General features: G+C 37.4%; 1 protein-coding gene and 1 long non-coding RNA gene across 3 annotated transcripts; one reads left to right on the forward strand and one right to left on the reverse strand.

Moving 5' to 3' along the window:
* The first annotated feature begins 3,283 nt into the window (after positions 1-3,283).
* On the forward strand, positions 3,284-6,501 carry LOC128019207 (uncharacterized). 2 transcript variants are annotated; one of them, XR_008185105.1, is made up of 5 exons: positions 3,284-3,540; positions 4,412-4,861; positions 5,000-5,132; positions 5,505-5,599; positions 6,043-6,501. It is a non-coding gene; the product is annotated as an uncharacterized LOC128019207 (long non-coding RNA). The 2 variants fall into 2 exon arrangements; XR_008185104.1 differs by lacking the exon at positions 3,284-3,540 and having other exon boundaries at positions 4,271-4,861.
* Positions 6,502-15,212: 8,711 nt separating this feature from the next.
* Positions 15,213-23,119, reverse strand: LOC128018021 (L-rhamnose-binding lectin CSL2-like). The gene is made up of 12 exons (XM_052603418.1): positions 23,065-23,119; positions 22,839-22,874; positions 21,823-21,867; positions 21,585-21,714; positions 18,054-18,163; positions 17,925-17,969; positions 17,686-17,821; positions 17,177-17,292; positions 16,173-16,217; positions 15,954-16,092; positions 15,656-15,765; positions 15,213-15,509 (listed from the first exon to the last, which is right to left on the reverse strand). Coding segments are annotated over exons 1-12 (945 nt in total). The 5' UTR covers positions 23,096-23,119; the 3' UTR covers positions 15,213-15,507.
* Between the last annotated feature and the right edge of the window lie 1,016 nt (positions 23,120-24,135).

The raw sequence follows: 24,135 nt of genomic DNA on the forward strand, positions 1-24,135 counted from the left end.
CTTCGACTTTATTCAGCATTGTCTTCTCTTCCGTGTCTGTTGTTAGACAGTTCAAAACAAAGCAGTTTGTGATATCCGTTTCGTGAACGAATCATTAGATGTAACCGGATCTTTTTGAAACAGTTCACCAAATCGAACTGAATCGTTTTAAACGGTTCGCGTCTCCAATACACATTAATCCACAAATGACTTAAGCTGTTAACTTTTTTAATGTGGCTGACACTCCCTCTGAGTTAAAACAAGCCAATATCCGGAGTAATTCATTTACTCAAACAGTATACTGACTGAACTGATGTGAAGAGAGAACTGAAGATGAACACCGAGCCGAGCCAGATAATGAACAAAAGACTGACTCGTTCACGAGTCAACAACCGTTTACGAATTCGTGTCCGATTCGAGAACCAAGGAGCTGATGATACTGCGCATGTGTGATTCAGCGTGAAGCAGACCGACACACAGAGCGCTGGACCGAACTGATTCTTTTGGTGATTGATTCTGAACTGATTATGTGCTAATGTTATGAGCGCCGGCAAACCGAAGGCTTGCAATCATCGCCAATGACGTCATTACATCGAGCGCAAAAGAACCGGTGAACTTTTTTCTTCAACCGTTTTATTGAATCTGTCAGAAAGAACTACTGGGGATCCGAACACCGATGCAACCGGTTCTTGACTCGTGAACGAGTCATTATCTGTCTCGGCTCGGTGTTCATCTCTCTCTTCACAACAGTTCAGTCAGCACGCGCAGTCTTCTTAATCGCTTGATCCACTCAATGATGTGCCAGCTTCATCAAACCTTCATCGAAAATATGTACTGAAGTAAAAGTGGAAGTAGGGGAAAAAAATAATACTCTAGTAAAGTACAGATACCGCCTTTTAGTACTTAAGTACAGTAGTGAAGTAGTTCTACTTAGTTACTATACATCTCTGCAAATATGTTGCACAGTTGGTCTAACTTTGATTTAGTTTTAATGGGAGATTTAAACTGGGACTGGTTGTCTCAGTCATCGGATTCATTTAAGGACATATGTAACTCCTTGTGTTTGGAACAACCATATGTTCACCAACTCGGCTAAGTGGAAAGAGTATGAGCAAATCATCTATGATTGATATTATTTTAACTAATATACCTCATGTTTTTTCTGCGATAGGAGTTTTTTGTAATGACCTTAGTGATCATTGTGCAATATTTTGTGTGAGAAATTTTTAAGTTGCCTAAGAGTTCACCCAGATTTATATTTAAACGACAGTTCAAACATTTTAATGAACAAGCTTTTTTGCATGATGTGTATAATAGTGACTTACAGTTGGTTTCATCTATACCTGATGTGGTTGATGCTTGGGATTATTTTAAATCTACCTTTCTTAAAATTTGTGATAAACATGCTCTTTACGTAGATATCGGGTGAGTGGAAAAAATTATCCTTGGTTCAGTGAATCGGTGTCTAATCTTATTAAACAAAGAAATTTAGCCTGGTCCAAAGCAAAGAAAACAAATAGTGATGAGGACTGGTCCAATTACAGATTTCTACGGAAAAAAGTGCACAAAATTGATAAAAAGCTCTAAAAGTCAATATTATCTTAATCTAATTAAAAATTACATGAACGATCCTTCTAAATTTTGGAAATTAACAAAAGCTCTTGTAGGGACAAATAAATCTACTGACTTTCCAAAAGTTTTAAAAGTGGACCGGAGATTGATTACAAACAAGGCTGATATTTTTTATAATCATTTTGTTTCAGCTAATTTTATAACAGGTATCAAAAATTCGTTGATCACTGATGAACAGGATATTGATGAGACAACAAATTATAATGAATCAAATTTATTTTCTTTTACCCCTTGAAAGATTATTTGTTTTTAATTAACTTTGGTTGAATGTATTTGGAATCAACTGTAGGCAACTGTACTCTGTTCACAATAGTGTGAAACAACTGGCCCATATAATCAGCCTCTTAGGTCAACATCAGGTCAATGAATGGGCTCTCCATGGGAGATCCTTTCAAGTCATCAAAAGGTTTCACTATCATTGTCTCACTATCATTTGTTAGCACATTTGTTAACAGGTATAAAGGTCTGTTCTCACATGACATGCTAACATCACTGCTGAAATCCTGCTACACTGCTACCTTTAATAAATTCTTCTCCCCACAAGAACTTTGGTCAAGCTTACTTATTTTATGTATTAGAGAAATCTAGTACATTGGCGAGCCACCCAAACTACTGCTCAGTCAAATACAGCAAAATCTAACAATTTGGCAAGCCAGCCAGGAGAGGCTGACAAGAAGAGAACTCATCAATTGCAAAAGAAGTGAACAAAAGAGTTTTGGAGATTCTACAGTTTTTGTGTTGAGGATCAACAGACCGTGTCAGTGGACATAAGTTATTTGAATCAACTTGATCCAGTCTCAAAATTTTAATTTGGTGAGTGAAACAGCTCTCTAAAATAACTTAAATAACACTTTTTCATAAGTAAGCAGATCATTTGATGTATGTAGTGTAATCATAATAACCAGTGTAGGACTGTTTAAGAAATGTTTGGCTTAGGCCTTTCTCTTGAGTCTGTAGGAACCTTTTAAATTATTTAGTTAATTCTCCTGAGACTGTAGGAGCTATAGAAAAAGTGTTTATAGCTTAGTCCAGTCCTCTTGAGTCTATAAGAATCATTCAAGAAAGAGGTTTAGTCCATTCTCATGAGACTGTAGGAGCCATAGATGTGTAATTATAGGCTTAATCCTGTTCTCTGGAGTCTGTAGGAATTGTTTAAGAAACAATTTAGTCCGTTCATCGAGAGACTGTAGGAGCAGAGGCTTGGTCCTTTCTCTTTATGTCTGTAGGAATTGTTTAAGAAACAATTTAGTCCGTTCATAAAGAGATTGTAGAAGCATAGGCTTGGTCTGTTCTCTTTTTGTTTGTAGGAATTGTGTAAAAAAAAAACCCAATTTAGTCTATTTCTCCAGAGACTGTAGGAGTCATAGAGTGGGACTGATGTTGCTGCAAGAATTGGGAAATTCTTGACTGGGTGCTAATTCAGTAGCCACTAATGTAGATTGAAATTAATGTTCAAACCGAGTTAGAAGATGATGGCATAAAACCATGAAACTATAAGTTTGTTTGCCTTCCATAAAAATACAGCAAATAATATAATGTAAATTGTCTAAGGGAAAAATTAGAAAAAGTAATTCAGCATTCTGAGCAAGAACTCAATTCAGACATTAAACAAGGAAAATTAGCCTGAATGTAAATGTTTTGTTTTAAATGGAAGATTGAAAACTAATCTGAGCCACCCGATTCGAACGTTATCACTCAATTGAATGGGGCGTTATCAGCGGTTATCAGCCCATAGAAATGGGCCAGGAGGGGCCTCCTGTGCCTACTAGTAGGCTCAGAAGGCCGTGATCATCCATCCAAATGGTTGATCACCCACAAATATACAAGAGAAGACTCCAGATCCAATCCCAGAATTCCTGCTCACCTGTAATCGGAAGTCTACTGGATGAAAGCGGCAACGTTGCGATATTTCCTGCTTAATATTTTCAGGTAAGACTATTAAAATTATAAAACTGAGCATTTAAACTGTAATGGAAAACAATGCATACACTCGTATTGCGTGTCATTAATGTTGACATGAGATAACCGTATTGCGATGTGTCTGCAAACGTTATCGCTAGACCATATTACGTTATTAGCGTGTCTTTATGTTAACGTTGCTAATATGAGTGTGTATTTACGTCTGAAGCTAATGGGGGAATTTAGTTTCGAGTTAAACTGTCAAAATGACTTTTTACACTCTTACAGGCTATTGTGTATGCTCGATAACTCCTCACTGAAGCCTGATCATAGGACTAATGTAACCCATATTGACTTGAGAGAATTATTAAACACAAGATGTATTCTACGGCTGTTTGGAAACCTTGGGATCTTGACTAGAATGTAAAATAAAGTTCTGTGGGTTTGGATCTATCTATCTATCTATCTGTCTGTCTGTCTGTCTCTCTCTTTCTCTCTATACTAGCTAGCTCGCTGTGTATATATTTATATAATTTATCTATATCTATATCTATCTATCTCTATATATATATATATATATATATATATATATATATATATATATATTTAGCTGTCTGTCTGTGTCTATCTGTCTGTCTTGTCTCTCTCTCTCTCTCTCACTCTCTCTAAAGCTTGCTAGCTGTGTATATATTTATAATATATATATATATATATATATATATATATATATATATATATATATATATATATATATATATATATATATATATATATATATATATATATCTATCTTGAACTTGAAAAATAAAACCCAAAGGTCTGTCTGTCTGTTTAGCTGTCTGTCTGCCTGCCTGTGTTACATTAATGTCTCTTTACCTAACTTTTTTGTCTCCCTTTACAGCATACATCTCCAGCTGGTTGACTTCTGTGGCAAGTTTGTTTTATTACTTCCGTGCTCTATGTCTTTGTTGAACTATCCAAAATTTGGTTTTGGGCTGTTTAGAATTTATTGTTCACAAATCTGTCTTGTGCAAGTTTCTCTCTGTCTGTGTTTTAGGTTGAAGATGGCCGAGAGAGGTAAGCCTTACAGTTGCTGATCTAGAAGCATTAGGCAAGAGTGTCTGAGAACGATGGTGTGATCTGCAACACTGTCTTTTTTTTTATTACTGATTTATTACTGACTATCTATTTCTTTCTTTGTTGTTATTCACCAAGAGAGAACTCCCATTAATGGGAATCAAAAGGAAACCCTGAAATCATGTTTTAAGGATGGAATGACACGAGTTGGTTCAGAATTAATACCAAGAGCTGCATCAGCTACTGGTTTGGACACCAGTGTCGTAGAAATAAGGTTTACTTTTGTGACACACTAACAAACATCATGTCAAATAAATATATCATTCTGCTGCACTGCTTGTATAAATGAAGTGTTTTGTTAACATTCGGTTTAATTGGTGTAATACCCTTTTGCTATTTTTTTGTTTTTCAGAACTGGATAGGTAATTACAAAAGATCACAAATGACTAATGCTTCGTCTGAGCCCCGGCCATCAAAGGCCAAAGTTCACATTAGAGAGCTGTCGGATTACAATCTTTTTTATAGGGACATATTCAAAAACAAAGGTGAGAAACAAAATTTAAAGACTTAAAAAGTTTACAAATTTTATTTTTTTATACTAAATTGTTTCTTTTCATACATGGTGGCCTTGTTGACATAAGGTTTATGAGGGTCATGAAACGTCATGAAACAGATTTTCATGATAGTATTTGGGAAGTACTTCACTCACACAAATTGCATTCATCAGTTTAAGAATGCTGAGTGTATTGAAAAGAATCATCAGGGCATCTACTTTACACGTTATCTTGTTTTTACAGAGTTGTTACAGATAAATGGTTTTCACAACCCAAGTACTGATTGTCGTTGTATGAATTTACTTTAAAAAGGAGATGCTGACTAATGCGTTAAATTTTTCTGTGCATCTATTTTTTCTTCAGGCACAATGAATGATATTAAGGGCAGGTGCGCCACATTGGGGGAAGATGCAAAGCAAAAATACATTCAAGAGGCAGCAGCACTGAGGGCACATGAGGTGAGGGATGCCCGAATTACAATGCACTTAAAGAAGTTGAAGTTAGAGGTTTGGAAACAGGATTCATTTGCCAGGCATTAGTGGTATTCTTAAAGTATTAGATGGAAGGATGATCAACAGCAATTGTGGTGTGTGCAGAAAATTGTGTTAGACAACTGGATTGTTTATCTCCTTTATTAAAATTTCATTATTAAAAATATTCCAGCTGATTTTTGTTTACAAGGCTATCAACATCAAATATTCTCACATTGAAGAAATTGTCAAAGACTCATACCACCATCTCAAACTTGAAGCAGCTGAAGAACAAAGTGGTCATGAGATTTGTTAAATTAAAATTTAGTTACCCCTCTGTTTCAGGTTTGATGTTGCTTAAAATATAGTGATGAGTATGATTTAAACTAACTAGCTTGACTTTCAAAATATTTGTGTTTTTCCTTTGGTAGATGGAGGCAATTTGTGCTGTGTCTGCCGCATCCATGATGATAAGAAGAAGAATGCAAGAAAGAAGTGGCGCTCATGGTCTCAGTGCACAGTGTGCCAATCATGGTCACACACAGCATGTGGCTTTAAAAAGAACATGTGCATTCACTGCCAATGTGAAGACACCATGCTAACACCCTGAAGATGTATCTTGTTACTTGTCTGAGTTGTTTTTACTGTGTTGACGGCCCCCAACCCATCCATACAAACACACACACACACACACACACACACACACAATACATACATATGCTGCAAATTTATTGTAATGACCACACTTCACACGTAAGAAGAAAATTGTGATCTTTTTGTTATTTTCATTCACCCCATTTTTATTTATTATTGTTGTTTGTTGGCACCATCAATGTGTTCTCCTTTATACAGGACTTATGTGGGGACCAATAAAGTTATATTGTACTGAATTGAGTCTACATGTTTTTTTATATATATATACACACCTGTTTCATCATTGGTTCAGTAGGGCTGGGTTTTAGCAAGGACCTCACCATAATATTCACAACAGTGGGTCAGAGTATGACTTCATGTTAGGATTAGATGCTTCACATAACTTTACATGTTTCACAGTTTTGCTGTCAGTAGGAGATGCTTGGCAAAAAAAAATATATTGAAAAGATGGTTACTGGTACTTGTAGAAACTTTGGTATACAGCTGAACACTACAATTTATTTATTTTAAATTTAAATGGTTTATATGGCATTGCTTACTTCCACTCTGAAGTATTTTCTTCACAATTACTGTTACGCTTTTATTTTAATGATAAACATTTAAGAGAAAATGTGAAGGGTATCATTTTATCTGTGTTAAGGATATCAATTGTTTCTCCTTGGATTCAGATAAATAAAGTTTATTGTCAGTTTATGTGAGGGAGGACTGGTGTGTTCCACTTTTGTTTGCAGTTGTCTGCCGTGGGTAGACTACATTTCAATTCAAAGTGCTGTCGGTCAATTATATTTATATATATATATATATATATATATATATATATATATATATATATATATATATATATATATATATATATATATATATATATATATATATATATATATATAATTATACATTTTAAATCTGATTAGTTTATCTGGTTTGCAAATTAGGGTTGTAAAATTATATATTTACTGAACATATAAAATATCTAGTATAGCCAAACTATTAATTAAATTGCATCTAGATGAATGCAAAGAAATTAATTGACATGCTTTCAAACATGCTTTTTAAATGACACATGAGTTTTGGTAACATGGACAGAGAATACATTTAATGATCTTCTGCTCAGAAACCTTGTAAAAACTTTAACTTTTACTAGCCATTACCAGCAATCTTCAAATAATCTTTTTTTATGTTCAACATTAGAAAGCAACTCATACAGGTTTGGAATGACATGAGGGTGAGTAAATGATGACAGAATTTTCATTTTTGGGGGAACCATCCCATAATTAGATTTGCCACATGTGAACCAAACAGAAATGCAAAATGAGTCTCTCTCTGTGTGTGTGTGTGTGTGTGTGTGTGTGCGGACAGGGTATTTGTCATGTTGTGGGTTCATAAATCTGTTTACAAAGTCAGAAACAAACAAACAAGCAAATAGCTTCTTTTTATATAGGCTATGGCTATTTAGCCTTCAAATAGCTCTCTGAAACTACACCCGAGATGGCTTGTGCATGTGAAATGAGAAAATTAAAACTTTGTCGTAGAGCTAAACCACATACATTGTTAGAAAGGTCTTGACCCAGAGAGTAACATATGTAAGTATGAAGATTCTACATGGCTCCTGTTTTGAAATACTGACCTTTGAAACATCACCTTGGTGCATATTTGAAGGCTTATAATAAAGCAATAATAAGGGCTACACACATGGGACTAACTGTTATAGAGAGCTCTTGTCCTCATTTATGATGTGAATATAGTCAACAGCTTGGGATATTGTCAAATCTGGTTAAAAGTAATTTGAACCCATTTGAAATTTAGACATTTAAAATCTGATTACATAGATATGTTTACAATCCGCCTAAACTCCACACTGTACTCTCAACTCACTATTTGCAATATCCAATTCTAAGAAATACACGATTTTTTTTTAAAACTACAATTCCCTATCGCTACTCAGTGCAGCTTGATACAAATCAAGCACTGCAGTTGTAGTATCTGGTTTGCGAATTAGGGTTGTAAAAAGATATATCTACTGAATATATCAAATATCTAGTACAACCAATCTATTAATTACACTGCATCTAGATGATTTACGTTAAGAAAATCTAAATATATTTGTTTATTTAAGACTTTTTAGCCGAAATGTAGAACGCGCAAACCCCGCCCACAACACAATGCACTTCCGTAACCTTCTGCTACCAAAAATGTGTTTCTCTGAATCGAAGGAGAAATGTGCAAAAGTTATATTAACATATCTTATTGTTGAGTTATCTGTTTGTTGTTGTTTCTTCGTGGACAAATGTTGAATTCATCATTTTAAAAAAAGTGTCTTGTGAATAAAATACTTTTGGGCGGAAGTACGTTATGTAAGCCACGTGGTTTCAGCGATAGCAGCGTAACCACCATGGCAACGAACAACGAACAAACTAAATGTAATATACATTCAATGAAAGAAGAAAGTGAAAATAAAACGAAAACAGCCAATGGGAAGAAGAGAAAAAATGTGTTAAATTACATAGGCTTGGATCTGGAGAATTTCAAGCCAATAACAGTTATGTAGGAACCTACTGAATGTGGCACACTGTCACATACGGATTTTGACTGTAAATTCATTGTATGTTATTTATTAAGTAAATTACTTTTCACTGACTTTAAATGAGCTGTGAATAAGTGCAGAACGCCATGCCTGAAAACATGGCTGTAACTCGTAGAGTCAATACACCTCTATGTTCCCTTTTATTTTATTTTTTTTACAAACTCATAGTTGCTTCAGAGGATTCAAGATCCAATAATGTATTGTCATTTCAACTCAGTCGAAGGGGATTTTGATGGTGAGCTCACAAAAAACAAAACACCTCCTACACATTGACCACATTTGTACATTACAGTAAATAACATATTACATTATGGTAAACACATTTTTTTTTTTTAGATTAGATTAGATTCAACTTTATTGTCATTATGCAGAGTACAGTACAGAGCTAATGAAATGCAGTTAGCATCTAACCAGAAGTGCAAGAATATAGTGTTTTATATACATAAAAGTGCAGAGTAAATAAAGCTATGATATACAGAATGTACAGTGGAGTTGCTATATACAATATTGATCAGAGTATATACAGAATATAAATATGAATGCAATGTAGGGATTGTATGTACATTATGAACCGAGCAATGAAGGATTATATATACATTATGAACCGCAGCAACAAAGATTAACCTCTTGAGGCTTTGAGCTGTCAAGATGTGATAGCAGGTATTCCTCTAAACATGCGGGTTCCGTGTAATGGATCAACCGCACTTGTACTGGAGCTTTGATTCCTCACAAGGCCAAAGTTGGCATCCAATGTGACAATCATATCTCCATCCGCCTGGAAAACAAACACTTACAGTAACACTGGTTGTGTACCCGCACCAGGTTTATACATTTATACTATTACTTCTATTATAATACTACATAAACAAATTAACTTAGTTTGATATTAATTCAGATTTTAATTCTATGCCATTAATTTAATCAAACAAGAACCACGCTAGAATTATAACCAACCTTTGGACATGCTGGGCATATGGTTCCATAATTTAATTGTGGGCAAATATTAACCAAACTTCTTTGTCGGAAGTGGCGATGCCTAAAATGGGATATGGAGTGTTGCAAAAACCCTCAACAGAAACCTGACACTCCAGTGACAGAGAAACAGAAAGCTCTAGCAGAGGGATGGAGAAGGCTGTCTGTCTGGGGCTTGTGGCTGTTGCTGGTCAGAGCCCAGATCTCAGCAGAGTACAGGTTACTGGTTCACACGCACACATGTTGACTGTAACGGTGCAGAGCCGTCCTGCCAAATATAAAGAGGAAAATAACATAAAAACATAACCTAGTACTACTATAGAGACTAACATATCAGTATAAATTAAATTAAATGTATGCATTTAGCAGACGCTTTTATCCAAAGCGACTTACAGTGGATTCAGACGACATTCAAACGACACCTTCTCATCCTTGACTGTATCCCAGGCATGAAGCTCTCTCTTCTTTGCCTTACTGTATGCGCTCTCAGAACAGCTTGGTGTCACATCATCAGGTTCAGTCAGTTGAGATGTAATAGAAGCGTCTGAAGGGTGGGTCTGTTTGTAGCTGGGCTGGGGAAGACCTTGACTGAGGTAAGAAAACTTTGCAGGGCCCGCAATAGACCTCCTCACCAACTTAATTTTAACGTTCCTGAAATGTGTGGTCATCTTAAGAGCTTTTCCCATATCTGAAATCAAAATATTTGGCAATTATTACAAAAAGCAAAGTGCAACCCATACCGTACTTCTTATCACAGCCTAAAAGACAGAAACACATGAGGGAAAATGGGATGCAGTCAGATGAGGGATATTTGGTGCGATAGTTAGATACAGCTAGCTTAGATAACTAGATATATAGATTGCAAGATAGATAGATAGATAGATAAATACACATCAAGCTAGATCTACATCTATAGATAGATTATATAAATAGATAGATACACAGCTAGCTAGCTATATATATATATATATATATATATATATATAAACTGCTAAAAAAAATAAAGGGAACACTTGTGTGTTATATTGTGTTGTTAAGTATTCCCTTTATTTTTTTAGAAGGTATATAGATAGAAAGACAGCCAGACGGATAGACAGATCCAAAGCTTCCTGATATGGGATCAAATCCAGCCAAGCTTTGTCCAAACCCACAGAACTTTATTTTACATTCTAGTCAAGATCGCAAGGTTTCCAAACAGCCGTAAAATACATCTTGTGTTTAATATTTCTCTCAAGTCAATATGGGTTACATTAGTCCTATGATCAGGCTTCAGTGAGGAGTTATCGAGCATACACAATAGCCTGTAAGAGTGTAAAAAGTCATTTTGACAGTTTAACTCGAAACTAAATTCCCCCATTAGCTTCAGACGTAAATACACACTCATATTAGCAACGTTAACATAAAGACACGCTAATAACGTAATATGGTCTAGCGATAACGTTTGCAGACACATCGCAATACGGTTATCTCATGTCAACAATAATGACACGCAATACGAGTGTATGCATTGTTTTCCATTACAGTTTAAATGCTCAGTTTTATAATTTTAATAGTCTTACCTGAAAATATTAAGCAGGAAATATCGCAACGTTGCCGCTTTCGTCCAGTAGACTTCCGATTACAGGTGAGCAGGAATTCTGGGATTGGATCTGGAGTCTTCTCTTGTATATTTGTGGGTGATCAACCATTTGGATGGATGATCACGGCCTTCTGAGCCTACTAGTAGGCACAGGAGGCCCCTCCTGGCCCATTTCTATGGGCTGATAACCGCTGATAACGCCCCATTCAATCGAGTGATAACGTTCGAATCGGGTGTCTGAGCTTTTAAACTAATGATTTGTCTGTGTAACTGAAAATGTTCAGTCTAACAGACTGCTGTGAATTTAAATCTGAATAAGTACCTTTAACAGTTCTAACACCTTTTGTTCTGTTTTCACACCTCTGAGGGCACTTTTCCTGTATTCGCCATGGCTGAGTCTGCACAAAACAATGGCAATTGTCATGCATTGAGGCCAACATCAAAAAGACATGGGACAGAACCTCCAAAGCCCCTTTCACACTGCCATTCCGGCAAATACAGGGGTAAAGTGTTCCTGTAATTGTTCCCTGGTCGCTAGATTTGGCACTTTCACACTGCCAGTGATGACCCGGTATATGTGCGTGCTTTCATACACAACCCCTGAAGATCCCGTAAGGACACGTGACATCAGCGCGTGACGTGTAATGTACGAGTCGACAATGCTTGGAACGTTATACTTTAACTGAAGCAAGCAAACGATCTCTGCGTCAGCGCGGAAAGTGAGGAACTAACTGATCTCTGCTTCATTACAGTTTGCACATATGTTTTCGTCGCGAATGTTGATCTTCCTTCAAAACAGCCGGTAAAAGAGTCGCGCGATAACGCGCGTCATCACTTCGATACCGAATTAGATCTGGCTTTTGTTCACACAGCGCTCGTTCCGGATCGATTACCGCAATGTTACTATGTCCCCGACCCGGGTTCGATTCGGTAATCAATTCCGGGACGTGGTTGCTTTCACACAGAAGGCGACCAGGCAATGTTACGGGAATATTGCGGGTCCGACGTGCAGTGTGAAAGGGGCTCAAATGTTACCATTGATCAGATGTTGGAGAATCTGAATGCATATCTTGACAAAAGGCTGGGACTGAGGAAGTGCAATGATGACATCTGCCAGAAGTACAGCATCAAGTACTCAGACAGTGGACTATGGGCTTTGCCGGACATTAAAAGGGCTTATGGAAAGATGCAGGGCTTAAGGACGAACACCAACAGAGATGGCTTGTCTGTAATTTTGCTCAAACAAATTCAACAGCATCTACAGAGATGTGAAACTGACAAACTACAACATAAGAACAAAGCAGAGAAAGCAAAGGTTCGAGCACTGGTTGAACAATTACAGACTGTAAAGAAGGACAAAGAAAGACTGTTACATCAGAATGACAAGTTGTTAACTTTGCTCTCCAAACGACTGGAATCAAAAGCTTCAAGCAGCTCTGATAACAGTGATGCAGATATCAACACACATACTGAAATTACAAAGGACAAACTGAAGGTTAGATTTGCTCCTGAAATTATTAAGAACAGAAGAACTGAAGTTGAAACTGAAAATGAAGAGGAGTATGAGGAAGATGGTGAACGACAAACTCACACAGTAAAAAAGGTAATAAAGAAATATGTTCCATACAGAACATACCAGCCAGCTACTCCAGAGCAAGTTGACAAATGGTCAAAAGAATTGCCAGATGTGTACAAGCAACCACGGAAAGTATGGCAATTTCTTCAACGCTTGCAGAAAATCTACAATTTACATCCACTGGACAGTGTGATGATTGCTAATGTGAACTTAAGAGACAATGACCAACAACGACTTTGAAAACATTGAAGCTGGATGGGAAGCATCAGGTCAATGAATGGGCTCTCCATGGGAGATCCTTTCAAGTCATCAAAAGGTTTCACTATCATTGTCTCTCCTGGGAATATGGATAGTAGAGAAGTTGATGTTCATATTGATTACTTAGTAAAAAGATTAAAACCAAGATTGGGCTTTCTCTTTCGGCAGAATTTTTTTTTTTCCTTTGGAGCTAGAAAGAAAATTATTCACAGTACTTTTTTACCCATTTTAGATTATGGTGATATTATTTATATGCATGCTTCTATATATTTATTAAAAAGTTTAGATTGCATCTATCATGCTGCGTTGTGTTTTATAACAAATGCTTGCTCACGTACACATCATTGTTTGTTATATAATCGTGTAGGCTGGACCTCCTTACATCAAAGAAGGAAATCACATATAGTATGAGAATGATGAGAAAACATTAGAAAAACATACAAACGGGCCTTTTTCTTTACCATAACAAGTCTACTGGGGCCCTTCTCTCTAGGGAGGAAACGAATTGTTAGAATAAGGAAAACTATATGAAATATATGGAACACGCTTTACCCTGTATATAAGGAAATGCCGCCTAACATTCAGGAGATATTCCTTGCAAGGAACGCTCAGCTTATTTCCTTCTTGAAATAAAGTATTTTCTTCTGGAAACAAAACCCCATACTGAGTGTGATTCTTCAGATCAGCAACAGACAACACTACACGATTCACAATCACGCTGTGTGCAATGATTTCTGACTGAAAACTACATCGGTGATGACCTGCAGCCAATGACAGACCAAGATACAGGGGATAGGGAAGTTCAGGGAGGAGTTATAGACCAGAATATAATTATTTTGATAGAGATATGAATAAATATATAATACAGGAACAAGCACAAAAAAAATTTCACCATCCACAACATCAGCATAAGAACACCCAACCCCGCTCTCAGTTCTTCCTCAGTTCTTTGCAACCACAGAATAATAGTCCTCTGCAAGTTGGACGAATTCCTAAAGTGTTTATTATGAATAATTTCTCTTTCATCACACAACTGGACCAAGGACTGCTTTCAAACACACTGCACTGGGCAGGGCCTTGAAAGGGCTTTCTTCTGTATAGGCTATATTCAGCAACCACCAGAGAAATATTAGTTGATTATTTCAGAACTATTAATGTACCTTGCATTTGCAACCACATTAGGAGATGCATTTACATTGTAGTGAAGCGCAGACCATATCGGTTTGAGTAGCCAAAATACACATCAGTCATTTTTTTTTTTTTTGGACAAGGGATAAAGTTGAAATATGATATATATATATATATATATATATATATATATATATATATATATATATTATCCCAGGCCATCTATCGTTTTGCTTGCTATTAGGGCCCAAGCCACTATGTCCAGAGAGCCCTATTGTTTTTCTAAGGATTTAGAAAAAAAATTACTACCTTTAATATATTAAAAAAATATTTTCTTTGACCTGACTCTGACTCGACCTCGGGCACCGCCTCGGCACTTGGTTCTCTCTCCTCATTCCTGTATCACCGCACGTGACAGTTCTTACATTTAATCAACAATTTCAATCACAATAATTATGACAATAGGCTGTTACCAATTAAATTAAACCATTATCGTTCTGTATTCCGCAAGTTAGAGTCTTCTCTTATTCATTTTCTATGGCCTTTGAAAGTCTGGAAAACTGTGTCTTCAGCAAACTCTCTGTCTAATGATTAAACTGACACCTGGTCTTCATTGAGCATATTGGTCTCTCTATAGGGTTTAACTGTATTCCCCCTACATAAGCATTTCATTTTTCTTAGTTAATAGGTTGGTTTAGGCAATGATTTGCACTTCAAATGTTAAAAGATAAGGATAAACAGCTTGTGTAGTCTTTCTATATTCTAGATCGTGTCATTTAGTAAATAATAAGGTAAAGCTGGTGTTTACAATCAACATGTTTTAAAAAGAAGACGTAGACACCTCATTCTCATTTGCAAAGCATTTATTTAAAGATAAAATCCCACAACATAAGCAAGGTCCGTAAAAATATTAATCGTATGAGAACCAAAACGTCACACAAAAGTCTCAGCCACTGATTTCATCTGCACACAAAGACTTTCAGATCAGCATACTATTATTCTACCATTACTACATCTGCCATATCTTTACAAGAGGAAATATGGCACATGTCATAAACTTTTATATGCAATAACAATTAGGAAACAGAAAATAGATTAAAGGTTGATAGAGAATTGAGGAGGCCAAATCCATAAGATCAGCTGTTTTTCTCTGCAAACACAAAAATCAACAGTAATGAGATATTATCAGTCGAACGTGATGAGTGAGTTCAAGAGTAAAACCAAACCAAAACTAATCAACACATTAGAAAACTAGCACACAAATGCAGTATCATTGCTCAGTACAGTCACACTTACACTTAGGCTCGCAGAAGTATGAGATGTACAGGTACTTGAATGTGCCGACACATGGATCCGAGAAGACACTGTTGGAGGCCAATATGGAGCAGCTGTTTTTGCCTTCACATCTGAACAATGATAAAATACTAATTAATGAAAACAGTTATTTTATGATAATTATTAAAGTCATTTTTTACCCTGCTGGAATAAAACTCTTAGACTACACAAATGTTAGCTGGTCCTAGCTGGTTTGTGTTGTTGTTCTTTCAGTAGGGCAAAGATTGAATTACATGTGGAGATTTGTGCATAAACTGACCCACTAGTGACCACTGTCTGTGAATTCAGGGCGTAGCAGTCGGTTTTGGCAAGCTGAGAAGCAGGTCGTCCAGTAGAGCACGTGGTGCTGTCAGTTCGGCCGTAGTTAGCACTGTGAATGCGTATGACAGTCCCAACATCTGAAAACATTTTACCATTCTGTCATGAACTCTATAATGCCTTTTTAATTAAAACATTCAAGTAAGAACAGAATACCCACCACAGGTCATAGCACTCGTCTCATGTTCACAAACCAAACTTGAACCTACAGTAAACAGAGAGATGTTGTAAAGCAAATAAAAAATGTAAATATAAATGTAAAATAGGCTGAGCAAGTAATGGGGTGTGCAGTATGTACCGTGATCATGACTTTTAAATATTAAGATGGGGCTGGTTTAGTTATGTGCTTTGCCTTCAGAAAAAGAAGTGCACTTAGTAATGAATGTGCACTTGTAGTGTATGTGTGTATGTATTTGCAGATAATTTAATATTAATGAAATAAAAGGCAACTTAACACTCTACAACAAGCTCTTTTAAATAATGCACTTTGTAATGTCAAATTAATAGACTGTTTTCCTTTACAGTTTTTTTTTTCTATTGCTAACCATTTGTCCAGTCTGTAGTTACATTTTCAAAACTCTAAACACAATAAGCACAACATGGGTCTGTTGTGACCATACCATTAACACAATTTAGGTTGTCTTCACACAATATTCAGTCAGTTAACACATTTACTAAAATCCTTACATTTTCTTTTTACACAAGCATGCCCCATACCAAAATAATGGATCTTTCTTTCTTTTGTTTTTCTCTCTCTTTTTTTTGTACAAAAACTTAAACAAAGCATGGCATAAATGAAGACCTAATGTTCCAAACTTTAAATAGTGTAAAGTCTCTACTTCTGCAACATACAGCAGCTTAATAAAGCAGATAAGAATTGTTTTAAATAATATTAATTGAAAAATAGCTGATTTCAATCTTAATTAATAAATCCAAGTCTTATTATTATATTATAAGTATATTATATTCATAATAAATTCTCTTTTAAAAATATGCTTAACTGTGGCATCCAGGGAAGAAATAACGCCTCACTTAAACTTGGATTAATATGCTGTACCAAATAAGGATCTTGTTATAAAAGTATCTTAAATCACAATATTCTAAACACATGATCTGGAAAAACAATTAATGAATTGAGTTGCAAAGGGCATAATAAATACTCACGAACTTCAGATGGGATGCAATAATAAGAGATTGCGAGGTACTTGTATGTGCCAACACAGGGATCAGTAAAGACTGTATGTGTCACAAACACCTCACAGCTTTTCAGACCATTGCAGCTTTACATGTAAAAAAAGTAAGCCTTACATTATTTACTCCATCTTTATCCCGGATAACAAAAATATATTCTTAAAACATTTTCCTGACGTTACCATTAAGCAAATAATTCTGAATGCTTTCTAAATGTTTTTAAATGTTTCTTTGCAATGCAAAAATTACAGAAAACATTAGGAGAACATTTAGCAGTTTATCATGGGAATGTTCATTTTAAATGTTCTTTAAACAAGTAGCCTAATAAATAGAAATGTGTAAATTAAATTTCAATCAGTCAGTTAATCAATATCTTCTATCTATCTATCTATCTATCTATCTATCTATCTATCTATCTATCTATCTATCTATCTATCTATCTATCTATCTATCTATCTATCTATCTATCTATCAATATCTACCTTTTGGACACAGGAGCCAGTGCATTGGGAGAATAGCAGTTGGTGTTTTGGAGCTGTTCGGATGGACGTCCTTCAGAGCAGGTGGTTTTATCTGTACGTCCATAGTTTGCAGTATTTACCTGAATCTTACCATTGTCTGTATGGAGATAGATTAAATACATAAAAAATAGCAGTCCTTAAAGTAATCCATGTGATTCCATTTCTTGAAACAAAGTGAGAGATGTGAAAGAATAGCTTACCACATTTCAAGTAACTGTATCCGCTGTGACAAGTCACACTTATTTCTGGAACAAGTACAGAAAACATTTACACAGAGAAGAAAATTATAAAGAACAGCAATTGGAGGAAGAGAAAGAAAAAGTCCAAACCTGCTGGGATGCAAATGTAGTTGGTGGTGTAGTACTTGTAGGTGCCAAAACATGGATCTTTTGGTGCCAGTCCAACAGTGTTTAACTCACACTCTCTCAGTCCATTACACCTGTTTAAGGACAAAGACATGAATAATATAATGACATACAGGGCTTGACATTAATGTCTCGCTGTCTAGTCTCTGTTTCCCTGGGTGTCCACTAGTGGGCTCATTTCCCCTAAGGCACTTCACCGTAGGCACTAGAATTCATCTAGTCTTGTCCTGTCATCACAGTAATTGCACTCCTGTTAATTGCACCAGGTGCAGTTATTTTATTGTCATTAGCCTCGCTATAAATACCAGTCTTTTCCTGTTGTTTGTATGGAGTCCTTACCCTTCATGTTGCCAGCATTCTCGTCTTCCCGAGATTATCCTTGCCTTCTTGTCCTCAGAGTTCCCATTCCTTCACTTTCCTATTCCCTCTTTTTGTTTATTTGTTTAGACTGCTTATTTGGTTTTGACCTTGGCTTGTTCGACCACTATTTGGATTATACTAAATTAAGACATCTGCAACTGGATCTCTATCTCTCCCTGTGTCTCTCTGGTACACGATCGTCACAGAAGGACTCCATTGCTTGAGATCCAGCAGTATGTTTTTTGATACTTCCTCCCCAGCCACTGAGCGGGATAGAGGAAATGGTTTTGAGGGTACCCGCCTGGTCGTGTTCCGTGGGACCAGGGGAGGTCGCTCAGGAGTGAGTGGTCGAGAGGAGGTCTGGCATCGCTCTCCACTGTGGCCCCCCTTCGACCCAGCGCCATTGCACAGGATGGCCACCAACCCAGCACCACGAGGCAAGATGGAAGCCAGACCAACACCACAGCACAAGATGGCCGCCAGCTCAGTGCCACGAGGCAAGATGGACGCCAGCCCAGCACCACAGCACAAGATGGCCGCCAGCCCAGAACCACTGCGCAGAATGGCCGCCGGCCCAGCACTACTGCCCATGATGGCCGCAGGTCCAGCGACACTGCACAAAATGGCCGTCAGCCCAACGCCACGAGGCAAGATGGATGCCAGCACAGTGCCACAGCACAAAGTGGTCACCAGCCCAGCGCCACGGTGCAAGATGGCTGCCAGCTCAGCGCCAACGCCCAAGATGGCCGTTGAGACGTTTTTGGATTATTTCTCCATACTGTCAAAAATCCTAGAAATTCCCAGGAGTGTTCACGTCACGTCTGCCAGCGTCACGTCAGCCAGCACCGCAGTACAAGATGGCCACCAACCCAGCGCCACTCCACAAGGTGGCCGCCAGCCCAGAGCCACTGCAGAGGATGGCAGCTACAGAGGGCTTTCCTGAGTTGAGTCAGGTTCCCGTTGACTCTCCAGAGTTGAGTCAGGTTCCGAGTTGACCTTCCAGAGTTGAGTCATATTCCTGTTGAACCTCCAAAGTCGAGTCAAATGCTCGTGGACCCTCCAGAGTCAGGGTTAGTCACCGTTGACCCTCCAGAGTCAGGGTTAGTCACCTTTGACCTTCCAGAATCAGGGCTAGTCACCTTTGACCTTCCAGAGTCAGGGCTAGTTACCGTGGACTTTCCGGAGTCAGGGCTAGTTACCGTGGACTTTCCGGAGTCAAGGCTAGTTACCGTGGACTTTCCGGAGTCAGGGCTAGTTACCGTGGACTTTCCGGAGTCAGGGCTAGTTACCGTGGACTTTCCGGAGTCAAGGCTAGTCACCGTTGACCTTTCAGAGTCAAGTCAAGTCACTGGTGATCTTCAAGGACAGAGCCAAGTCACTGGTGATCTTCAAGGACAGAGCCAAGTCACTGGTGATCTTCAAGGACAGAGTCAAGTCACCGGTGATCTTCAAGGACAGAGTCAAGTCACCAGTGATCTTCAAGGACAGAGTCAAGTCACCGGTGATCTTCAGGGACAGAGTCCAGTAACTGGTGATCTTCAAGGACCGAGTCAAGTCACCGGGGTTCCTCATGGGAGAATTCAAGTCACCAGTGATCTTCATGAACAAGGAAACACCATGGGAGTACTAGAGCCTCGTCAAATCTCCTTGTGGATCTACCAGAGCCTCTCTACATCTCTGATGATCTACCAGAGTCTCTCCTCGCTTCTGCGGAACTTCCAGAGCCTCGTCACGTCTAAGTTGAACTCTCTGAGCACCCGACTGATCCTGCTGTGGCCACAGAGGCTTCCCTTAACTTGTTCATGTTTTTTGTTTCAGACTTGCCCAATCAGACTTATCCTCCTGTTTATTCGGCCACATGGCCTTCTGCTCCGCCCTGGGGGGCTTCGTTTTCGACCACACGGATGTGGTGGTCTTCTGCTCTGCCCTGGGGGGCGTCTAGTTCGGATGTGGTGGTCTTCCACTCCGCCCTGGTGGGCGTCACGTGATGTCCTTCTTGGACTTGTGTTTTTGAGTTTGTTTGTTTTTTTGTTTTTTGTTTTCTGTTTTCTGTCTGTCTTCCTCCTATGGACCTGGCCCTCCGTCCCTCCCCCTGATCCTCCGCCAGTCCACCTCCCTCCTGGGTTTCTAGTCTGTGTCTTTCTTTCTGTTTCCCTGCAAGGACCTGGCCCTCCGTCCCTCCTCCTGATCCTCCGCCGGTCCACCACCCTCCTGGACTCCTCGTTTTGTGTTGCACTTCTCTTGTCTCTGTTTTCCTATTGTACCTGGTTCTCTTGTCTCTGTTTCCCCATTCTACTTGGTCCTCTTGTCTCTGTTTTCCCCATTTTATCTGGCCCCCCTTCCCTACTCCTGGTCCTCCACCGCTCCACCTCCCTCCTGGTCTCTTTGTGTTTTGGTCTTCCCTTGGGTTCGGGTGGAGCATCTAGCAGCTGCTCCGTGGAGGAGAGAGTAATGTCACGCTGTCTAGTCTCTGTTTCCCTCACTTCCCCTTAGGCACTTCACTGTAGGCACTAGAATTCATATAGTCTTGTCCTGTCATCACAGTAATTGCACTCCTGTTAATTGCACCAGGTGCAGTCACTTTATTGTCATTAGCCTCGCTATAAATACCAGTCTTTTCCTGTTGTTTGTATGGAGTCCTTACCCTTCGTGTTGCCAGCATTCTCGTCTTGCGAGATTATCCTTGCCTTCTCGTCCTCAGAGTTCCCATTCCTTCCCTTTCCTGTTCCCTCTTTTTGTTTATTTGTTAATAATTTCTTAAAAGTGGGACCCGCGGGTTGGAAAAAACCCTGACCCGCACATCACTGGTGTGCATGTAATACTATTGGAGTTGTAGTGTCGTAGTGTCACAATGCAATATGGCTTATTTCAGATGCCTTTTTAAAACACTACAATTATTCAACCCACCAAAGTGGCTAGTTGGAGTCTGTGTTACCCACCATGAGCAAAATCCACCTCCATTTGGTGGGTTGGCGGGTGTTAATGTCAAGCCCTCATGACATATATACTACGTAAGCTAGCCTCTGAGTAAGTAACAGAATCATACCTTCTACCTATTATTTTTATTCTACCTATTATTTTTTTTTTGTCTGTAGTCTGTGTTTCAAGCAAAAAAGACAATCAAAAATATCTTACCGTTTGAAGACAGCAGGGACATCTATTGAACAATGAGTATTAGATGTTTCAGATGGTGGTCGTCCAACACTGCAAATTTGGCTGCTTGTGCGGCCACAGGTTGCTGATTGTACACTGATGACCCCAGTATCTGAACAGGAGAAAAACATCATAACATAATGAATTACTGTTAAAACAACAACAATAATAAAAATAGAATACATAATAAATAACTTTAGATTATCGTGACACATCCTACCACAACTGAGGAGCTGGTCAAATCCATCACATGTAACTACAGTCTCTGAAAAATTAAAGAGTTATTTTTAACAAGGTGAGATTGATAAACTATAGGGGACAGAACAATAAACTCCAGATACCACATTAGAAAAATACTAAATAATAATGATAATAATAATAACATTCTGGCGACCACTGGATTCTGGGAGTTTTTTTCTGTATTTACTAATTTATTTATTGCAATGTATGTGTTTTTCCATGATCTTACAGATTTTGGTGTAAGTTAATCAATATTTAAATATACAGTTGTCAGACTATGTTCCCTGTTTTTTGTGTGTTTTACTTCCCATGTGCCATCCTTGTCCTTATTTGATTCTTTCCATTCCTGTCATGATTATTGTGTTTAATTAGTTCCAGGTGTGTCTCGTCATCCCCTCATCAAGTTTTTGTGTATTTATGGTGAGTCCTGTTCTGAGTTTCTCTGTCTGGTATTAAATATTTGTCTAACCCCAGTGCTATGTGTGCTTTTCTGGTGTTCAGTTCAATAAAGTTCTGTTAATTCATCTAGTACATCTCCTCGCTCCAGCACAGTACCCACGCAGACGACAGTCTGTTGTCTGATCTTTCAATTAGATAATTAGGATACTGTAAAACAGGCTTTATAAAGCACCATTGATTTTCTCCAAATGCTTTTTTGAACTCATATGAAAGTAAATTTTTTTACAATATTGAAGAAAAAAAAACTATAGTTCACAACTCATGCGCAAAGTTCTAAGGAATGTATGCATTTTCATGTTGGTTTTGTGTATTTCATATTACAAACATCATTTATTTGCTCACATATTCATTTAGAAATATTATGTTTTTGGGGAATTGTGCCACATGACATTTTAAAACCTGAACTAACCTAATAATGCTAATAATACAAATTTAACAAACGCATAGTGACATATTCACGCCACAACCGACTCACACATTAAATCTGGACTTCTTAGTCAAGTAAGCTTTGTTTAACTACTGATTGTTGATCAATACCTGCAGATATCAGCAATCTGGAGTTCAGAAGAACCACTGTAAGAAAACAACAGAAGAGAAATTATTCAAATCCCCATGCAATGCTTATCGTAAAGCCATTCACTCTATTCTCAACTATATACTTACAGAGCTGTTCAAATCTAAATGTGTCTAAAAAGTTTCTAAAAGTGCAACTATACATTAGTGTTCACGTGCGTCTCTATTTAATTTGAAGAAAGAAACTTACAGGTAAGCAGGAGGACACTGAGAGAGATCATGGTTCTGTTGTTGCTGTCAAAAGTGTACATGTAGCTTTTGACTAGCTGATCCATATTTATACAGTCTGTTTTCTGATAATTTAATCAGATAAGAATCGGCCTGCAAATGTTTTCATAAACATAATTTAAAAGTAAAGATATCCGTGTAAACAATGTGATGCTGAGCAAACACTTCTTATTTTTATAAGAACTGCCTGGAAAATTTCTTATGTTAGTGCAAATATTTTCACATTCAAATTTGAATTTTGAAAAAAAAGTAAGTATAGTCTAGTTTAGAGTATTTTAAAGAGACTAATTATGTAGAAAATATTAATAATATTTACAGAAAATTAGATTGTTAATATTAAATTAATGATTCTGAACATGTAGTTATTGTATTTTGAATATGTATGTAAAGTTAATGTACACTACACTAAAATATTGATCACTTATTAAGTATTTATCTATAATAATTTATAAAGCATTAATTTATTCCCTTTATTAGTATTATCAGTATTCCCGATGAGAACTGCCACATTTGTCTATATTTCATTTAGCATCGTTTTTCTTTTTCTTTCTCTTTCTCTTTTTTATATCTATATTGGAATATTTTCTATAAATGTCATGTTGTTTATGTCACATATACAGAATTAATTTATTGTCACATGTTATACTCTGATGGTGGTTTTGTAACTCTGTGGACACATGGAGAGACCAAAAACATAATGATCATGTTACTTTCTATTGTACCACCTGTGTAATATCAATACATTTACTGAAACAATTTTTTAAAGATTTTTAACAGCTCAGATTGGTATGTAACATTTAGTACAGTTATTGGGACTATAGATAAAATACTGCATATTTACAGCTCAGGTGTTTTGTATGTTTAGTATTATCTGTATGCCTTACAGTCACATGCTAGATCTGACAAATATTGAAGTTGATCAATATTTATACAGCTTTATGTTATTGTGAAGCAGTCAAGGTCCAGGAAAGTATGAAAAGCATCATCAGAATAGTCCATCTGCCATCAGTGGTTCAGCCGTAATGTTATGAAG

This window comes from Carassius gibelio, chromosome A8 (assembly GCF_023724105.1).
Source record: "Carassius gibelio isolate Cgi1373 ecotype wild population from Czech Republic chromosome A8, carGib1.2-hapl.c, whole genome shotgun sequence".
In the NCBI taxonomy this organism is placed as follows: Eukaryota; Metazoa; Chordata; class Actinopteri; order Cypriniformes; family Cyprinidae; genus Carassius; species Carassius gibelio.

Bases quoted from the DNA above. Each gene is read 5' to 3' on its own strand.
- LOC128018021 (XM_052603418.1), bottom strand. From the start codon at position 23,095: ATGATCTCTCTCAGTGTCCTCCTGCTTACCT. The intron at 21,868-22,838 runs GTATTGATCAAC...TTAATTTTTCAG, and splicing joins CAGATTGCTGATATCTGCAG to AGACTGTAGTTACATGTGAT. The intron at 21,715-21,822 runs GTAGGATGTGTC...TCTCCTGTTCAG, and splicing joins TGACCAGCTCCTCAGTTGTG to ATACTGGGGTCATCAGTGTA.